The following is a 19,950-nucleotide window of genomic DNA, read 5'->3' as shown; positions in this document are numbered from 1 at the left end:
CAGATGGTTTCCGTAGAGTTGATACTAGCAGGAAAACACCAAGGAGGATCTCAAACATGAAGAGAACTGTAGGTAAGTGCTTTGGGAAATGGGAAATTACAACAACATCAAACTACTATAACAGAGTCTGCACACGAACATGACATTAGTTATGCTGTAAAGCTAGATGATTGAGCTGGTCCTTAAATATACAAGATGGAAGGTGAGTGGATGAAGTGCAGGTCAGGGAGTCAGCTGGTGAGAGAACACAGCTCTGCGGACCTTACAGGGAATAAAAGATCTACCTGCTTTCACACAACAGAAGAGAAGCTGAGGGAGAGGACAGAGACGAGAAGCAGGGGGGTAAATCCGGTTGTTCAGTCTGACGTCACTAGCCGTGTCTGGGTCTAAACTCCGCTGCAGGTCCATATATCAAACGATCACTATGGCATTACTGAGAGTTGAAAAACTGTCTAAAGTCTTTCATCTTTAATAAAATGATCAGCGTTCTGCTCTACCAGGTGTAAGAATTGAGTTTAACATCCAGGCATCCATGAAAACGGAATTTATGACATTTAACGGAGTTAGAAGTTAGCAGGAAGTTAGCTTGCTAGCTTCTATCTAAATACAATATAGCATGTCCTGACTGCGGGGTTTTGGAAACAAATTAAAACGTACAGCTCTGTTATCACTTCCAGCATAAATGAAGACAGAAAACTAAACAGCAGTGACGTTTGTAGGGTTACTGAAGTTGGGCTAGCTGGTATATAATGATGTGCTAGGTGACCGCTAGCGACACAGCTATGTTAGCATAATATAAACAAGCTAACTTTTTTTCCACTGGATAAAAGTTAACGTGAGTGTTCTCGGTGGTCAGGAACAAATGTAATCGCATGGCAGGATGCTGTAAAAGGACCAAACTTCAGCCAGGAGAACAACTGAGATAATCCATCCACAATACGAGGTTAGTCATTCATATACTGCTGCATGGGCTGGGCTGTAGCTACATCCTAAGGTTTTAAAGACTGAGCTTAAATAAATGATTAGTGGTAATAAAAGCCGAGGGAGGTCAACAGTGATCACTGACTGTTTTAGGAGCTTTTTGAGATCAAATAGAAGAAAATACATAACATTAAACATGTTAACAACACAAAAGCCATATTAAACGCAGACTACTTTAGAAAAAGGCAGCTGACACTAGAGACAACAGGGGAGAGTGACCGAACTCTGTATGCTGTAAAGGTGTTTCAAATAGTTTTACATTATTCCTGATTCACTGACGTATACTGAGATATAACTACAGAGATTTAACCTGAGATCTGGATGTCACAGGTTCGAATGTATTTTTCAAATGTAGCTCTGTTACTGGAAAGTTAGAGACTGTTTAAGTACATTTTAAAAAAAGAGAAATAAGCAAATAGATTCAAAACTCAAAGATTTATATCTGACATCTAAAACTGCGATCTCACTCTTCATTCGAAAATCAATTTTCCTTTCCTGTTAGCTCGCGGATTAGCTACTGGATTAGCAAAATTCCGAAGCAATCCGAATTAGCCACAAGGTGCGATGTAACGAGCTCTCTGATTGGTTGGACAGACACAGGCTGGCTGCCTGGATTTTTCTATGCTGCTGTTTGTGCTAAAAGCTTTGCCCTGCTAACACCTGTGTCCTTGCACAAAGGCCGTTCAGCCTCGGGATTTACACTCTGCCCGACACCGATATGTGATGAATGAGGGGACCGTGCAGTGAAACGTGGAGCTGAAACTCTGACTGTGCGCCTGTGGACTCAGCCTGACCACCTGTTGAAGGTATGCTAACATGGCTAACGCTAGCATCACCGAATGTAGCCCCGTTATTTGAAAATTTTACGTCGCAGCTGTACGAGCCAGCTACGTGTTTTGTAAGCTGTAAACTACAAAACAATTGAAAATCGTTTTTTGGTTCTTTTACATATATTTCTACTTGGAGAAATTTAAGAGGCTTATCCCTCAAAACTTTAAATACAAAAAAATTGCAAAAAATAGTTTACAACAACAGGAAATTTATTTTGAGTGTCTTCATAGTTTTATTTTGGAGATACAGCAATTTTTATATACTGCAGGAAAAATGAAAAAACAATCCTATGATGCAAATTTGCAAAGAAAACAGCAGGTGCATCAAAATAAACTATTTCCAGCAGTGCAATTCGAGTTCCAAGCATCCCAGAAACTATTCAGAAAAGCATAGAGTCAAACATGACTTAAAAAAAAACACCAGTATAGGTTTCGGGCAGGAAATGGCGGACATTCGATAGTTCGCATTGACGTCTTTTTCAATGTGGGAAGTGTTACGAACAGCTGATCGGATCGGTACAACTCCTCCGGTTTCATATGCAAAAAAAATTATTGCGCTAGCTTACGCGGTTCCGGTTCTACAGGGATTTAAAAATAGTTACGCAAAACGGAGCGTGCTGCTCTGACCGGCTTTAAAGGGTTAACAATAACAATGTGTTGAATAATGACTTTAAAAAATAATATAAAATAGTGTGCAAATACTGATAACAGTGCAAATGTTTGCAATATAAGAAATAAATGAAAAATGTAAACATCTATGTTTAGTGAGCTTTGCAGTGTTGCTCTGTGGTGCAGCTACGACACCGTAGCAAAGTTTACACACTGTGTCTACTTGATCCACGTCTGACTCCGCGAACCCATAATGTTTCCACACCACTGAAGTTTTTTTTTTTTTACCTCTCTTTTCAACCAACGGCAGTCCACTCCTCTCCAAATAACTTCTGCTTAGCTTTCCGAGCTTCCCTCGGGTCCTCTTAATTGTTGTGACACGTGTTCGAAATGCAGAGAGGTGCGCTCGATTTGCCACACGGAGCAGCGCGAGAGTAAAGCACGAGGGAGGGGCTAATAATCGGCTCAGTCATTTTTAATGATCGTTGAAAGCCCAGATCGTAATCGAGATTACAATTCGATTAATTGAGCAGCCCTAGGCACAACACAGAAGAGCCACCTCCACAGGACAAGACTCAGCAGTCCATCTGCATCTAAAGGTCAAAGGTCACTCTTTCGAGGATGCCAATGTTCACATTTTGGACAGAGAGGACAGATGGTTTGAAAGAGGAGTGAAAGAAGCATCTATGTCCACTGTGAGCGACCATCTTTGAACAGAGGCGGGGTTTACGACACCAACTCTCTGCCATCTATAATCCAGTTTTGAGATCCCTTCCTAGACGCCTTAACGCCCACTCACATCCTGGGCCATCTGACCTCAGGAAATCACATGATAAGGTGGGGCCAGGTTTCACAATGAACACACCCGAAACTCTGGCTGATTGTGACCCACACCCAGTTTCACACCGTGGCTCAGGTGATTAGAGGATCATCAGGGGGTCCTTTTGTCCCTCTGTGGGGGGTCACTCCCACTAGGTTTATATCTGGGACTCTCCACCATTTGACCTTAGAACTGAAGAAGCTTCTCGGATGAGAGGTGAAACGTCTTCAAGCAACTTAACGAAGTCCAGACGCTTTTCTTTCCAAGCTCCTTAGACTATGATGACCTGGATGACTGAGAACCTTCACAGACAATTTAAGCATTCACTGCACCTACAGTATCTACACCTGTGTGGCAAAGATACAGATGATGAAATTGACTAATAAAATATAAATAATGAAAAGAAAATCTGTAATTGAGTAATTGAGAGTGTGCCTCAGTCATGATGCACCCTACATCCGCTACTTTACTTCCTAATCTCCATCTCCTTTAACACACAATGTAAATTACTGTGGAAAAGTGTACATGTAGACAAAGTCTGTAACCTGTGCACACTTGTACTTGTTTATGAGTTACATTTAAGAAGAGTAAAGTTATTCACATCGAGTTTTTATTCTTTCGTAATATGTACCACAATCATTCAGCTCCAGCAGTTTTTCTATCCATCTTATCAATTCCAGTCTAATCTGAATTCACTGCTCGAGTTCAGTTTGGGTCTTAAACTGCAGAGAATACCTCCTGAATCCAGTGTTTTTGCCTGATAATGGCAGAAAGCTAACAGCGGTTTTCTTCTGAGAGATGCTGCTGAGGCTGAAATTAATCCAAGAGCAACAACAACTGAAAATAAATGTGTACATAAATCTCTTGATGAATGAGTTACAGGCAAGGATATGCCCAAAAGTTCAGTTCCTCTGGATGTTTCCATGGAAAATAGTTTCATCACTCATCCAAGTGACTTCTCAAGTGTCACGGATGACTCCCACTGAGACCAGTGTGTCCAGTTAAATTCAGTCGATTTTTTAAAGGAGAGTTGTTAGATGCTGTGCTCATGAGGACAATTAGTTTTAACTTCCAGCACAACACAAAGCTGCCATATTTGATCATCAAAACACTTAACTGAGCAGAATTAAGTGAAACTGTAACATCCTCATACGATGACACACCACATCATTGTTGTGAGAATGCAAACTTTCTAATTGGAAGTTTGCACGGCTGCCAGGAAGGGACAGTTTGGTTTCTGGCTGATGTTAATGAGCGGTCGTTGCTCTCTCGTTCTCTCTGGAATGGCTGCACGGAGGATGTAACACCCAATAAGCGCTGAGGTTGGTGTCCTTGTCAGGAATCAGCCATCCTCAGCTTCCAGGTTAGGAAAATTGGAACCAGAAGATATTCAAATACATCTCTCCACAGCTGCTGATGAATTCCACAAAAAACAAAGTTTGTTAAAAACACCGATTGATCATACATTTATTCAAAAATCATTGATAAGTGGATAACTGCAATATATAGTTTATAATTTCAACAATGTCCTGTAAAAAATGGAACCATATATGTCAGATGTAGCGTGGTGCTTGTGTGAGTACTCATGTTACTAGGTGGGCAGTTCCTGCTTTAAATGCATTCACTTAGATTTAGAAATCTAAGAGGCCAGAAATGTTTGAACTCACGTATGAACCTGAACCAATAGTGTCATGATGCATGCTCGATCATCTTTGATTGAAGAGCATCACAAGTTGATCTTGTTAATCTGGACGCACCTTTTTTTTTTAGTGGGAGAAACGTTTCGTCACTCATCCAAAGAAGGTACATCCAGATGAACAGAATCAACTTTTGGGGGTTAAATCAACAGTGTCACTGCCCTCTGCTAAGACTGCAACACTGTCTTTCCCTGATGTTTGCCAGTCTGCATTGCTGACCTTCCACCTGTGTGTTGTCATTCCTCATGCGTCTTCAGTCCAAACCTTATTGGATAGTGATCACTGCCACCTGCTGGCCGGTTTAACAATTTCCAGGCAAAGATTTGAAAATTCAAACTTTTGAAGCTGGACTGTTTATTAAGCTCAGTTAAATGTGCCAAATAAAAAAAGAAATTAAATATCAAATTGCATATATGAGTTTTGACATTTTTTTTCAATTTACTGGTCAAAACGTTATCTTGCAATTTATTTTTGGATGGTCAGGTAAAAACATCACACTCATGATGTAGTTTTCAAAAACGGAGTTTCCATCAGACTTGATCACAATTTTTGATCATTTTGAATTCCTCATCCTGTTTCACTGTTACAGTTCAAGTTTAATTTCACTCGTTTTTTTTCCTCTGATCTCTGCCTATAAAAAAAATCCCGTTTGTACTTGACCCCACCCATCGTTACTCCTCCACCCACCTGCTTCTGTGCTCATCTTTGGCCTCTTCTTTCTGCCGTCTGCTGTCCATTCACAGTCCGGCCGAAACCATGGTAACATGGTAACACTCGCTGATGATCAGTTATGAGGTGCATGTGATTATGACCGCTTACCCTAACCTCGTACAGATGTGTATGACAGATACAATAAGGGTGAAATTAGTTTCTCGGGCTTCTTCTGCATTTTGACTTTGTTATTTTTAAATAATGACGTGTGTAATGTATGATGAGTCTAATTTTACCAGTTTGTTTATTACCTGTTAAGGCGCAGATTACTCTAATTATGTCCCGATACATAACACCTTAGAGAAGATTACAGGACTGCTGTTCATGTCATGGATTCTGGGATGTTTCAGTGTTCACAGTTTTGTTTTATTTCTAGTCTGTGGTATTGATTGAGTTCGTTTTAATGTAGTTCAGTAATGTTTCTATTGTGTTTTGTATTTGTTTTATTTGTGTATCATTGCTGTAGTTTCAGCTTTGTCTAATTCCCAGTGTCTTCACTTATCTTGAGTATTTAAAGCCTCAGTTTAATAGTGCTCGTTGTCAGTGTTATCCTCCCTTAGTGCACCTTTGTTAAAGAGCTTCGATTCCACTCTTTGCTGTTTGGTTTTTTGCTCCTTGCTGCTGCCTTGTGAGTCCTCCATTTGGGGCCTTTACTGCAGTTTGCTTCAAACACTTTGCTTCAAATCTTGTTTGATTTACAATCAAACAAACCTAAAAATCATTTAAATGAGCACATTACCATGGAAACAGGAAGATACACGGGCTCTCCCCCTCTATCAGTATTCACCTCAGCTGCGATGCATTGAGAGAACTCACTGGCTTCTGTGTTTTAACATGGGCAGAGTTTAAAAAGAAAATACTCAAGTCTGACACAAAAACATATGGTTTGGTTTAACAGTGGCTCTCACTGAAAACCTGCAAAACTCCAATGGCCTCCCTCTTTAACAGCCTCTCTGAACTTTGACTCAGAGGACAAAGTAAACACTTACAAGAGACAGGGCTACTGCTACTACTAATGGCAAGTCAGCCAGCTTTCAGTACAGTCCAGTTTGACCATGTTCCTTTCTGTTGTGCTGCTGTGGCTCTGTGTTTGCTTCATTGTTCTTCAGCTCAAATCTCGGAGACCCAAGAACTTTCCACCGGGACCCCCTATCCTGCCCCTGCTAGGCAACACTTTGCAGCTGAGCCTGGAGAACCCTTTAAAGGACTTCGAAAGGGTAAGAAAAAAAATGCTGCAATAAAGAGGATTTTGTTTAAGGTGCATATTGTTATGGCACTGGTGAAATTACTACTATTAGCATTTAAATATGTCTAAATGTCTGGATGCTAATGTAGCCGGTCTGGCCTTAAACTCTGATTGCCGTTAGTTCTCTGCGTTGTGTTGTGCGAATGACCAGAGGACTCAGCTCTCACTTTGCCAGCTGGGTGGATTTATTCTCCCCGAACTGTTTAAAATAAAAACAAAACAGCACAGCGACTTCACTTTACTGGACTTCTGCATGAACACCTTCAAGGGAGAGAGAAGGATAGCGGCCCACATGAGAAGCCACCTGCATGCTCCTATGCTCTGGTCTGAGATGGCTAACTAGCATGTTACAATAAAGTGCTGTACTCGACAGAGAAACTAATTCACACTAAAACATCGAACAAAATGCAGAAAGGGAACGAGCAAGATAACACTGCAGGATGGATCTTTGGTGAAATATAAATTATTTTTTAATACACCCGTTACACTAACACATCAGGAAATTTTTCTGCTTTTCCTGAAATGAATGAAACCGTTGCTGTTACAAACTGAATGAAACATAATGACAACCAAAAACATCTTGAGCTGTAAGGGCACAAATTACCTGGCAGCAACAACAGTGCACCCGTTTGCTCTGTGTGATTGCAAAACATGAACTTGGCGTCCCAGCAGTACTGCACCTCTTACACAACAGGAGTTTTCTAACATCTTTATGTAGATATTTATTAAATATGTTTATAATTTGAATGAAAGGAAGTTGTTATTTTTTGTCCTTCAAGTTATTTTAAAAACAGTTTTTTTTTTTATAAACAACAGCAGACTACCAATATTTCACCAAAGTACTGCATCAGATAAGATAGTTATTCTACAATGTTGGGTGTGTGTTAGTACAACACACTCATTCGTTTCATAGTTCAGCAGTTATAAAGGAGACAAAAGGTTTTGGTGGGTTAGGACACGTGCCAGCAAGCAAACTGTCCAGGGGCGAGTCTCTTCTGGTTGGACATGAATACATTTGCATCTGATTGGTTGACAATAACCATATCACACAAAAGTGCCATTATGCCCGGTCTTAGATCATGTTACAGCAGGCTGCTATATTAGGAACCACACAAAGCTCTACACAGGAGGTTTGTCCCTAAATGCATTTTATCCTCTCTGTATGTTTTGTAATATTTAAATGCAATGTTTCTATATCATGTGCTCAGCTGTGCAAATATGTTTAGCCCACTTTAAACATATGACTTATCCTGTGCTTGTTATCGCCTTCCCTCCCAGCTGAGGAAGTCTTATGGAGATGTCTACAGTATCTTTATTGGCCCTAAACCAGCAGTAATCATCAATGGGATGAAGGCCATAAAGGAGGCCATGGTGACCAAGGCTAGTGATTTTGCTGGACGACCTCAAGACTTGTTTGTTAATGATGTCACCAAGAGTAAAGGTAGGAATGGATGTTTGTATCTGTGTGTGCCTGTATGTCTGTGTCTATATGTCAGGTTGAGTATCAGACGCCACCTCTCTGGGGACATCTCAGGCCCTCCAAGGTTTGGAGGCCTATCTCCCCCCACCACCACTTCCCCTGCCAATGGCGGACTCCCTCAGGTGTCGGTGCGTTGGTGGTTCTTTGTGTCTGGGGGTGGGCGTCCAGGTACACACCGGCTCACTCCTTGGCGGCCGCTTATCGGGGCCTGGAGCCTGGGGCTCGCTCGGGCCACTTCGGAGGTGGGGTGCCCCCGGCCTCTCGGCCTGGGGCTCGGTCACTCAGGCACAGCTGGCTGCCGGCGGAGCTCACGGGCGCGTCACTGCAACTCCCCCTGGCTTCTGCTCCGCGGCTGCTGAGTGAGCTCTTTCTGGGACAGTGGCGCGGCTGCCCCTCTGTTGGTCTTCCTTGGTCTCTTGTGTTCTGGGGGCCTCTGGATGTCTGGAGTTTTGATCTCCTCCATACCTGCTTCATGCCCTGGAGGACGGGGCTGTGGCCCCCCCACACTCCCTAGCAGATCGTTACATGGAGAAACCTTTGGAATGCAAGCATGCTGATCCACACAGGTATGCTCACAGGTGTACACACGGGTATTCACAGACGCGGACTACAGCTTTCTTGGCTGCTGCCTCAAAGCACATTGTGCGCTGTCTATCTTGCGTGCTGCACAATATCGTTTATTATTCAGTATCTACTGATATCTACTGCTAGCTAGTTTATTGTGATGGTGCCGTTTTTTTTATTATGTTGCTCTTTGTTGTTTGCTTTCTCTTCTGTTTTTTTTCTCCATACAGGTGACCCAGGTGTTTTTCTTTCTTTCTTCCCCCCCTTCTCACCGTCTCTTCTCCCCTTTGGTTTTCTTTCTCTCCCTCTCTTTCTTTCATTCTTTCTCCCTGTCCTATCCCCCAGTCATGTCTGTCCCGTTTGTAGCAACTGAAAATAAAATAAATTCATAATTATAATAAAGGTCAATCAAATGGACCAATATGGCAAGGCCATGATGATCCACTTGGTAAAATAAATCCGCTTGGCATCTTTCTTGGCCTTAAGACAACAATTCTGATGCTAAAGATCCAAAAGGGACACAAAAAAACAACAAAAAAAAAAAAGATGTCACCAAGAATAAAGGTAAAGCAGGTATTATATTGTATAGGACACATTTTTGTCTTTATATTTTTATCATTTGGTAAGCAGTATATGCATATTTCACCTTTGTTCTTCTTGCATTATTATCTCAGGAAATGACTTTGAGGTAACACTCAGATAAGAGTGTTTTATACACTGTGTCAGTAACATGTCACAGTAGTATTTGACATGTGAAACAAATGAAAAGGAAATAAGAGCACTTTGTGTATGTCTTTGTAAAAGGCATCTCAACATAGTGTGCAAAAATCACAGAGCGTAAGCATGTTGGAAATATGATACACTGATAAAAAAGCATCTGAAAGAGGCAAAACAGTGAGAGTTAAACCGTGGCTACACCAGAGTTTGTTTCTCTTTAAGAAAACCAGTTTTTTGTTCAGTGTTCATGTGAAACAGGACGTGTGGCAGGCAGAGAGTGAACCCAGTGTGCAGGACTCAGCAGATACACTTAGATCACATCTTTATTAATGCTGGAAATGAGACAAAGCAACTATCCATCCATCTTCATCCGCTTTATCCGAGGCCGGGTCGCGGGGGCAGCAGCCTAAGCAGAGAGGCCCAGACCTCCCTCTCCCCAGCCACCTCCTCCAGCTTATCCGGGGGAACACCAAGGCGTTCCCAGGCCAGCCGAGAGATATAATCTCTCCAGCGTGTCCTGGGTCTGCCCCGGGGCCTCCTCCTGGTGGGACATGCCTGGAACACCTCACCCAGGAGGCGCCCAGGGGGCATCCTTGTCAGATGCCCGAACCACCTCAGCTGGCTCCTTTCGATGTGGAGCAGCAGCGGCTCTACTCTGAGCCCCTCCCGGATGGCCGAACTTCTCACCCTATCTCTAAGGGAGAGGCCAGCCACCCTTCGGAGGAAGCTCATTTCCACCGCTTGTATCCGCGATCTCGTTCTTTCGGTCACTACCCACAGCTCGTGGCCATAGGTGAGGGTAGGGACGTAGATCGACCGGTAAATTGAGAGCTTCGCTTTTACACTCAGCTCCCTCTTCACCACGACGGACCGGTGCATTACTGCAGCTGCAGCCCCAATCCGTCTGTCGATCTCCGGCTCCCTTCTCCCATCACTCGCGAACAAGACCCCGAGATACTTGAACTCCTCCACTTGGGGCAGGAACTCATCCCCGACCCGGAGTGGACACTCCACCCTTTTCCGGCTGAGAACCATGGCCTCAGATTTGGAGGTGCTGATCCTCATTCCCGCTGCTTCACACTAGGCTGCGAACCGTTCCAGTGCGAGCTGGAGGCCCTCACCCGATGAAGCCAACAGAAACACATCATCCGCAAAAATCAGAGATGAGATTCTGAGCCCACCAAAGTTAAAGCCCTCCACCACTTGGCTGCACCTAGAAATCCTGTCCATAAAAATTATGAACAGAATCGGAGACAAAGGGCAGCCCTGGCGGAGCCCATCACCCACCGGGAACGAGTCCGACTTATTGCTGGCAATGCGAACCAAGCTCTTGCAACGGTTGTATAGGGATCGAATGGCCCGTAGCAATGGGCCAGACACCCCATACTCCCGCAACACCTCCCACAGGACACCCTGAGGGACACGGTCGAATGCCTTCTCCAAGTCCACAAAACACATGTAGACTGGTTGGGCAAACTCCCATGCACCCTCAAGTATCCTCGAGAGGATAAAGAGCTGGTCCAGTGTTCCGCGACCAGGACGAAAACCGCATTGTTCCTCCTGTATCCGAGGTTCGACTATGGAGACTCTGAACATGGTCCATTCGGACTCAATGTCCCCAGTCTCCCTCGGAATGCTGTTGAAGCTCTGCCGGAGGTGTGCGTTGAAGATCTCGCGGACTGGGCCTCTGCTAGACGTTCCCAGCACACCCTCACTACGCGTTTAGGTGCACCGGGTCTGTCCAGCGTTTTCAGCAGGTTGGTTCCAGAGTCCAAGCCATGCGTAGAGGTGAGCCCGACTATATCTAGCCGGTACCTCTCAACCTCACGCACAAACTCAGGCTCCTTCCCCACCAGAGAGGTGAAAGTGAAACCAACTAGGCTGTTTGATCGAAACTTAAAGTGTGGTGTGACGTGAGAGCGAGTATATAAATAACTAGGCTTCCGTTTGTGCTTCAGACCTGGAGTTGTGTGTTTTGTCTTAAGGTCTCCATATCCAGAAATGTAGAATAAAGATCATTTTTTAAAGTAAAAGACCACTTTGAGCCGTGTCTTTCTTGGCCCTAAAGAATCGAAAAGAACTGAAATTTAATACCCGGTAACACTATCCCGGGCAGGGTAAATTGTTCCCTCGATGTTTTCTTCATAAGGGTCTTTTGAAAGCAACTAAACAAAGAGAAAACACTGTTACGACCCATCTAGGGCCAGGCAATAACACGAGTGAGGCACTCGCGCTCCCCCCAAACACCCAAGCAGCGGCAGGGAACAAATCTGTTCTTTACAGTGGGGCAAAAAAGTATTTAGTCAGTACCGATTGTGCAAGTTCCCCCACTTAAAATGATGACAGAGGTCAGTAATTTGCACCAGAGGTACACTTCAACTGTGAGAGACAGAATGTGAAAAAAAAATCCATGAATCCACATGGTAGGATTTGTAAAGAATTTATTCGTAAATCAGGGTGGAAAATAAGTATTTGGTCACCTCAAACAAGGAAAATCTCTGGCTCTCACAGACCTGTAACGTCCTCTGTAAGAAGCTTTTCTGTCCCCCACTCGTTACCTGTATGAATGGCACCTGTGTGAACTCATCATCTGTATAAAAGACACCTGTCCACAGCCTCAAACAGTCAGACTCCAAACTCCGCCATGGCCAAGACCAAAGAGCTTTCGAAGGACACCAGGAAAAGTATTGTAGACCTGCACCAGACTGGGAAGAGTGAATCTACAATAGGCAAGCAGCTTGGTGTGAAAAAATCAACTGTGGGAGCAATCATCAGAAAATGGAAGACATACAAGACCACTGATAATCTCCCTCGATCTGGGGCTCCACGCAAGATCTCATCCCGTGGGGTCAAAATGATCATGAGAACGGTGAGCAAAGATCCCAGAACCACACGGGGGGACCTGGTGAATGACCTGCAGAGAGCTGGGACCAAAGTAACAAAGGTCACCATCAGTAACACACTACAACGGCAGGGAATCAAATCCCGCAGTGCCAGACGTGTTCCGCTGCTGAAGCCAGTGCATGTCCAGGCCCGTCTGAAGTTTGCCAGAGAGCACATGGATGATACAGCAGAGGATTGGGAGAATGTCATGTGGTCAGATGAAACCAAAGTAGAACTTTTTGGTATAAACTCAACTCGTCGTGTTTGGAGGAAGAAGAATACTGAGTTGCATCCCAAGAACACCATACCTACTGTGAAGCATGGGGGTGGAAACATCATGCTATGGGGCTGTTTTTCTGCCAAGGGGACAGGACGACTGATCCGTGTTAAGGACAGAATGAATGGGGCCATGTATCGTGAGATTTTGAGCCAAAACCTCCTTCCATCAGTGAGAACTTTGAAGATGAAACGAGGCTGGGTCTTCCAACATGACAATGATCCAAAACACACCGCCCGGGCAACAAAGGAGTGGCTCCGTAAGAAGCATTTGAAAGTCCTGGAGTGGCCTAGCCAGTCTCCAGACCTCAACCCCATAGAAAATCTGTGGCGGGAGTTGAAAGTCCGTGTTGCTCGGCGACAGCCCCAAAACATCACTGCTCTCGAGAAGATCTGCATGGAGGAATGGGCCAAAATACCAGCTACTGTGTGTGCAAACCTGGTAAAGACCTATAGTAAACGTTTGACCTCTGTTATTGCCAACAAAGGTTATGTTACAAAGTATTGAGTTGTATTTTTGTTATTGACCAAATACTTATTTTCCACCCTGATTTACCAATAAATTCTTTACAAATCCTACCATGTGGATTCATGGATTTTTTTTTCACATTCTGTCTCTCACAGTTGAAGTGTACCTCTGGTGCAAATTACTGACCTCTGTCATCATTTTAAGTGGGGGAACTTGCACAATCGGTGGCTGACTAAATACTTTTTTGCCCCACTGTATAATGTGACAACAAAACGGGAATGTCAACACTTCAGGGTGAGCCAAGGCCAAAATAATAAACAAAGCTAAAATCTAAACAAATCCCGCACCCCTGACCTTACCAAAAGTCAAAAGTAACGACAGGGTCTGACCTCCTTAACTAATTCAAAACAGGAGAAAACTGGTGGTCAAAAGAAATGGCAGCTCACCCCTACCCACTCCACTTCCACAACTGTCAAAACAGCACTGCAGGGGTACACTGCTGGGTCGTGAGGAGAAACGCGAGAACCTCTCCCACCGCAGCACTCCAGCCTCCTTTTAATGGGCTGGAACCAGTCACGTCGGAGCTGTATATCCACACACCAATCGGAGCAGGGCCCTGGCACAGCTGAATTAACATAAACAGATGCATTGACTGCACAAAACAAACACATAAAAATAGGGTCAAAGACCCCAGACCAGACAGTTCAGGCTCCACCAGCCTCCTGAAAGCCAGGTTGCTTCACTTTTCTAGTCAAACACTTAAAAAGAGGCAGCATGGCGGCTCAGTGGTTGTCTGGTGGTCTCCCTGTGTCTGCGTGGCTTTTCTCCTGGTTCTCTCTCCCAGAAGGTTGATTCTGTTCATCTAGACATAGTGTTTTCAATGGGAGAAACGTCTTCTTCAGTCTTACTTACATGGATGATTGAGCATGCACCAAGACATTTTAATCCTGGTTCTCTGGTTTCTTCCGTCATTAAAACATGCTCTCTGTGTCGGAGCATGTCACTCTCATCAAAGACCTTTTTAATCTCAAGAGTGTAACTTCTTGGTCAAATAAAAGATGAAATAAATATTACTAATACTAAATTCTTGAACTTTGCTGACAATGTCCAATTGTGTAGTTTGGCACTGTTAACACGACAATCCCAAACTAGATACTGCATGTGTACCATCAGCATGACTGTAAAGTGTAATGGTACTAAAAAGGTCTGCATGCAGTTTATACCTGTCACCCAGCGATTTTAGTGAATTTTCTCTACATTAACACAATTTAGAGTTCTAGAACATAACAGCAGTGATGATCAAAGGTTCAAATAGATGATTCTTAAGTTTGTTGTTCCCCTTTTGTGTTGGTGAACTTGTTGTAGGGGTTATTCTGGCAGATTATGGCTCTAGTTGGAGGGAACATCGTCGCTTTGCTCTGATGACTTTGAGGAACTTTGGTCTGGGGAAGAACTCGATGGAGGACAGGATTCATGAAGAGATTAAATACACCGTCAGTACCCTGGAAAAGAGCATTGGTATGTCATTTAACATAGAATTGTTCATTGTGCTGTTGTTTCTGTTGTTCTTGTGTATTCCTTTGGTTTTTATAACTTACATTACGCCTCCCACAGGTAAAACCATGAGTCCTCAAGTTATGTTTCACAATGCAGCGTCCAACATCATCTGCCAGGTCCTGTTCGCTAGACGCTACGAGTATGACAATGCGCTAATCAAAGTGATTGTTAGGTGCTTCACTGAGAATTCCAAGATAGCCAATGGCCCGTGGGCTATGGTGAGTAAAACAGCAACAAAATGATAAAATAAAAGAAATGACTTAATTATTGCAAATACAGCGTCCTGTAACCATCTTCTGTTACAACTGAAGCATAGAGGAAAATAAACGATTGTCCTTCTTTGCAGCTGTATGACTCTTTTCCTTTAATTCGTTACCTACCACTGCCCTTCATGAAAGCCTTCAAGAATGCAGAGGTAACATTTAAAATCCCTTTAATTACATTGAAATAATCTGTGGATTTCATCAATATTAAGAAAAAGTCAATGCTAATACAGTCATAGTTACTTGTGTTTTTTTAGACAGTTGAAAATCTTGTAAATGAGTTTATAAGAGAGCACAAGAAGACCCGAGTTCCCGGAGAGCCACGGGACTTTGTTGACTGCTATCTGGATGAACTGGAGAAGGTGAGTGTGAAATGAGGAGTTTACTATCCCAGATATTATAATAAAGCAATTGATTACATTTAAAATAACTAGAAAAAATAGATTTTACATTAAGGAGACTACACATATGGCTGTGACCTTTTCACCCTGTAACAACAAAGTTGAATTTCCTTATTTGCATAAATCATTCCTCTGACTCAGAGAGGCGATGATGGGTCTTCATTTTCAGAAGACCGGATCTGTCTGTACGCTTTAGACCTTCACTTTGCTGGCACTGACACTACATCCAACACCCTACTTACTGGATTTCTTTACCTTATGAACTATCCGCATGTACAAGGTAAACCTGCATATTTTCTTCTTTTCTTTCAGTTCAACTGATGTTTGTCCATTTAAAATTGGTTGCACTTACCTTTGTGTGACACATGCCACTTATATGCTGTAGACTATGACAATCAATGGAAAGCAACTATTTTCAGCCAATTGGTTTAACTCAACATACTGCTGATTCACTGAACATATTTGGTATAATGTTGTTGTGTATCATTGCTTGTGGTGACTGCAGTGTGTAGACGGTAACGTGTTGCCCTGCTCTGGCAGAACGGTGTCAGCGGGAGATAGACCGAGTGTTGGAAGGGAAAGACCGGGTCAGTTTTGAGGACAGACACAATATGCCCTACGTGCAGGTGCCGTACAGCAAAGTTTTATTCACTATTGAACTTATTTTTAAGGTTCCCACCTGGTTCTGGGTGCACACATACATTCTGCTCCAAGCCAAAGCATGAGAAATGTCTTCTCTTCATCCAGGCTGTGATTCATGAGATACAGAGAGTTGCCAACACTGTTCCTCTCAGTGTCTTCCACTGCACCACTAAAGACACAGAGCTGATGGGTTATTCCATTCCCAAGGTAAGGGCCAACTGGTTAAATAGTTTTTGGCAACAGAGAAAGTGACGAGCATCCTTAATGGTTTTGAGGTTGATTTCGTCCTCAGGGAACAATGATCATCGAGAATCTGACCTCAGTGCTCAGCGAGGAGGGACAGTGGAAATTCCCTCATGAATTCAACCCTGAAAACTTCCTCGATGACAAAGGAGAGTTTGTTAAACCAGAGGCCTTCATGCCTTTCTCTGCAGGTACATGAAGACACGATTCACATACCGACATAGATGATTAAATCTTCTGTCGTAGATGATACTGAGGTATTTTTTTCAATGTCTCAGGTCCTCGGGTGTGTCTCGGGGAAGGTCTGGCTCGCATGGAGCTCTTCCTCATGATTGTGACTCTGCTGAGGAAGTTCAAGTTCATCTGGCCCGAGGACGCAGGAGAACCAGACTTCACTCCAGTCTATGGGGTCACTCTGACTCCCAAACCTTACCGCATGAAAGTCCAACTCAGAACGCCGCAGTGAGGTCACAAACTAACCATGGAAATCCTGGAAATCCTGGTGGGAACGCATCTGGGATACTATTAAGTGAAAGATTATAGAGCATTCCAGTTTTTGTCTTCTGTTGTATTATTGAAACAAGAAATAAACACATGAAACTCCCCTTTATGTTTCTAACAGTTCCTGCAGTCTAAATATTTATTTTCACACAGTCCTTTTTTTCTTACTGTAGCATCCCCGGTTGAAAAGATGGTCTCTCAAACTGATGGTTCACAATCCTTTTATTAAACAGCCGTGTATGTGAACACACCGTAAGAGCTACAACATACAGAATAAAAGACTATTAGTAAATCAAACAGTGTGTTACCTTTAACCCTTTGACTTATTCATTTATTACAAATTAATTCTCCTTACCTTACATAACAAATAACACTAAAACTTGTAAATTATTGCATATAACAGGGAAATCGTTGCATCGCTGCCTAAACATGACGAGGTACGTTAGCGCCCTCTAGTGGGTGAAAACTTAGCCTTTATGCTTAGTAGCGGTCAGCAGCTACATGCTCCGTAAAACAACAAAATGCATATCTACAGGACAAACTTTGTTACAAACCTTGTTCCCTCATCAACCAGGTGCTAAGAAACTGCTTTCGACTCAGTGTTGCACCTTAATAGCCGTTCTTTTCCCCATTCCTGTCCATTAACCATAGAGCACACCTCTCTGTGCATTAAAACTCGCGCTTCTGCCATATGGTTTACACCACTTGATTTACGGCACCTTGTCGCTCTGTGACTTTCAAAATAAAAGCATTCACTCCAACAATATAATAGCCACTCATAAGTTTACAAAACACTTTACCAAATATTAATGAGGTCATTTACACTTAGCTCACAGCTCTAAACATGGACTAAAGGCAGCTACCAGCCAAACAACGTTAAAACATCAAGCAACCACCTTACAAAAGTCTCTTGCACTACTACAGGCGTCTGACCACTGTCAACAGTCAGTTTTCTTGTCCCGGGCTCTGTGGGGCTGGGCGACGCTGCTGTTCTGGGCCCCGGTCCGGATGGGCCTGGGCCCCTGTGACGGAGTTACACCGTCCCGGGCTGCAGACAGCTGATCTGGGCGCATACACGCACCACCACCATTAGTTTCTACAATTACCGTGGCTGCGCGTCTTTTCGTCGACCGGGCAGATAAACAAAAAGGGGTGAGAGGTATATTTTGAGCGGCGCAGAGGGTGGCCAACATATTTTCCCACTTACCTTTAATAAAGCCGGTCGCGTAGACTCGCTGTGATCGCCGATTATACGGGGTTATGCAAGCCGATGGTATGGTGTTCCGGGGTTTAAATGGTGGGTTCGTGCGCGCTTGAAAGATCACGTGAACTGCATTATTTTTTTTGTTTGTTTTTTTTTGTTATTATGAAACACTGTAGGCTGCCTGGAATTGGCCATAAATGTCTCTATATACATATATGTATTGTAGGAATACAGCTGGAAATAAGCTGAGGGGGAAAGATTGTTTGGTAAAAGGAATAATAAAGAGCTTGCAGAGAAAAGCGTCTGGACTTCTTTAAGTTGCTTGAAGACGTTTCACCTCTCATCTGAGAAGCTTCTTCAGTTCTAAGGTCAAATGGTGGAGAGTCCATGGCTCCTTTGACTACGATGACCTGGATGACTGAGAACCTTCACAGACAATAATAAAGAGATGACTATTATGCCTAGTGGGAGGGGCCATGGGGTATAAAAGAAGGCTGTCAGGGCCTACCTGGTTTCTTTTCAGTGAGATGTTACAGAGAGGGTAACATGCAGACTGTGTTTTGTATATAGATGTATAGATGTTGTATATATGTTTGTTTTGTGTTGACTTAAGTTAGTTTCCTATTTTCTTTGTAAATAATCTCTATGTCTGTCTCCACGTTGGTTGAGTGTGGAGTAAGTGCATATGAGAGCATGAGGGTGGGAATGGATGTTTGTATCTGTGTGTGCCTGTATGTCTGTGTCTATATGTCAGGTTGGGTATCAGACGCCACCTCTCTGGGGACATCTCAGGCCCTCCAAGGTTTGGAGGCCTATCTCCCCCCACCAACACTTCCCCTGCCAGTGGCGGACTCCCTCAGGTGTCGGTGCGTTGGTGGTTCTTTGTGTCCGGGGGTGGGCGTCCAGATACACACCGGCTCACTCCTTGGCGGCCGCTTAACGGGACCTGGAGCCTGGGGCTCGCTCGGGCCACTTCGGAGGTGGGGTGCCCCCGGCCTCTCGGCCTGGGGCTCGGTCACTCAGGCACGGCTGGCTGCCGGCGGAGCTCACGGGCGCGTCACTGCAACTCCCCCTGGCTTCTGCTCCGCGGCTGCTGAGTGAGCCCTCATCTGGGACTCTCCTCAGCTCTTTCTGGGACAGTGGCGCGGCTGCCCCTCTGTTGGTCTTCCTTGGTCTCTTGTGTTCTGGGGGCCTCTGGATGTCTGGAGTTTTGATCTCCTCCACACCTGCTTCATGCCCTGGAGGACGGGGCTGTGGCCCCCCACACCCTCTAGCAGATCATTACATGAAGGAACCTTTTAAAAACACAAACGCGTCCATGCTCACAGGTGTACACACGGGTGATCACACCCACAAACTACACCCTTTTTGGCTCCTACCTCAAAGCACACTGTGTTCTGTTGATCTTATGTGCTGCACAATAATGTTTAATATTTAGTATTTACTGTCATATTCCCATATATCATTGTGATGTTGTTTATTCTATTACTCTTGTTCTCTTCTGCTTGCTTTCTTTTTTCTTTCTCAGCAGGTGATCCAGGTGATTGATATATGCTTTTTTTTGTCTGCTTATTTAGTTGGTTTTTGTTTTTTTTGCCCTTTATCCCCGTCCCTCTTCTCAGCTGTTCCCCCCTCCCCCCCCTCTTCCTTTCTCCCTTTTCTTTTCCTCATTCAAGTCTGTCCCGTATCTAGCAAGTGAAAATAAAAAATAAATAAAATAAACAATAAAAGGTGAATCAAATGGACCATTACGGCAAGGCTGGGATGGTCAATTTGTTAAAGTAAATCCGTTGGGCATCTTTCTTTGCCTTTAGACAATAATTCTGATGGCAAAAGAGCCAAACGGGACAGGCAAA

The 19,950-nt window shown here is 43.8% G+C and overlaps 1 protein-coding gene and 1 long non-coding RNA gene across 3 annotated transcripts in view; one reads left to right on the top strand and one right to left on the bottom strand.

Annotated features, from left to right (window-relative positions):
* Positions 1–6,613: 6,613 nt before the first annotated feature.
* LOC146704153 (cytochrome P450 2F3-like) overlaps positions 6,614–19,950 on the top strand; it is a 33,928-nt gene continuing 20,591 nt past the window's right edge. Inside the window, exons 1-11 of one of the 2 annotated variants that reach the window (XM_085461128.1) lie at positions 6,614–6,865; positions 8,173–8,335; positions 14,649–14,801; positions 14,898–15,058; positions 15,187–15,255; positions 15,361–15,465; positions 15,646–15,784; positions 16,045–16,130; positions 16,252–16,353; positions 16,439–16,580; positions 16,668–17,010. In XM_085461128.1, coding sequence (XP_085317254.1) covers positions 6,704–6,865; positions 8,173–8,335; positions 14,649–14,801; positions 14,898–15,058; positions 15,187–15,255; positions 15,361–15,465; positions 15,646–15,784; positions 16,045–16,130; positions 16,252–16,353; positions 16,439–16,580; positions 16,668–16,855 — 1,470 coding nt within the window. In that variant the 5' untranslated portion in view covers positions 6,614–6,703 and the 3' untranslated portion in view covers positions 16,856–17,010. Of the gene's footprint in view, positions 6,866–8,172; positions 8,336–14,648; positions 14,802–14,897; positions 15,059–15,186; positions 15,256–15,360; positions 15,472–15,645; positions 15,785–16,044; positions 16,131–16,251; positions 16,354–16,438; positions 16,581–16,667; positions 17,011–19,950 lie in introns of those variants that run through there. The other variant, XM_085461129.1, reaches the window with a different exon arrangement.
* On the bottom strand, positions 17,095–18,242 carry LOC146704155 (uncharacterized). The gene is made up of 2 exons (XR_014921139.1): positions 17,445–18,242; positions 17,095–17,149 (listed from the first exon to the last, which is right to left on the bottom strand). It is a non-coding gene; the product is annotated as an uncharacterized LOC146704155 (long non-coding RNA).

This window comes from Copadichromis virginalis, linkage group LG7 (genome assembly GCF_057382275.1).
Source record: "Copadichromis virginalis isolate Kocher_CV1m ecotype Utaka linkage group LG7, C_Virginalis_male_GT1.1, whole genome shotgun sequence".
In the NCBI taxonomy this organism is placed as follows: domain Eukaryota; kingdom Metazoa; phylum Chordata; class Actinopteri; order Cichliformes; family Cichlidae; genus Copadichromis; species Copadichromis virginalis.
Note: the sequence above shows the minus strand (reverse complement) of the source record. Positions and strands in the feature narration are given on the sequence as shown.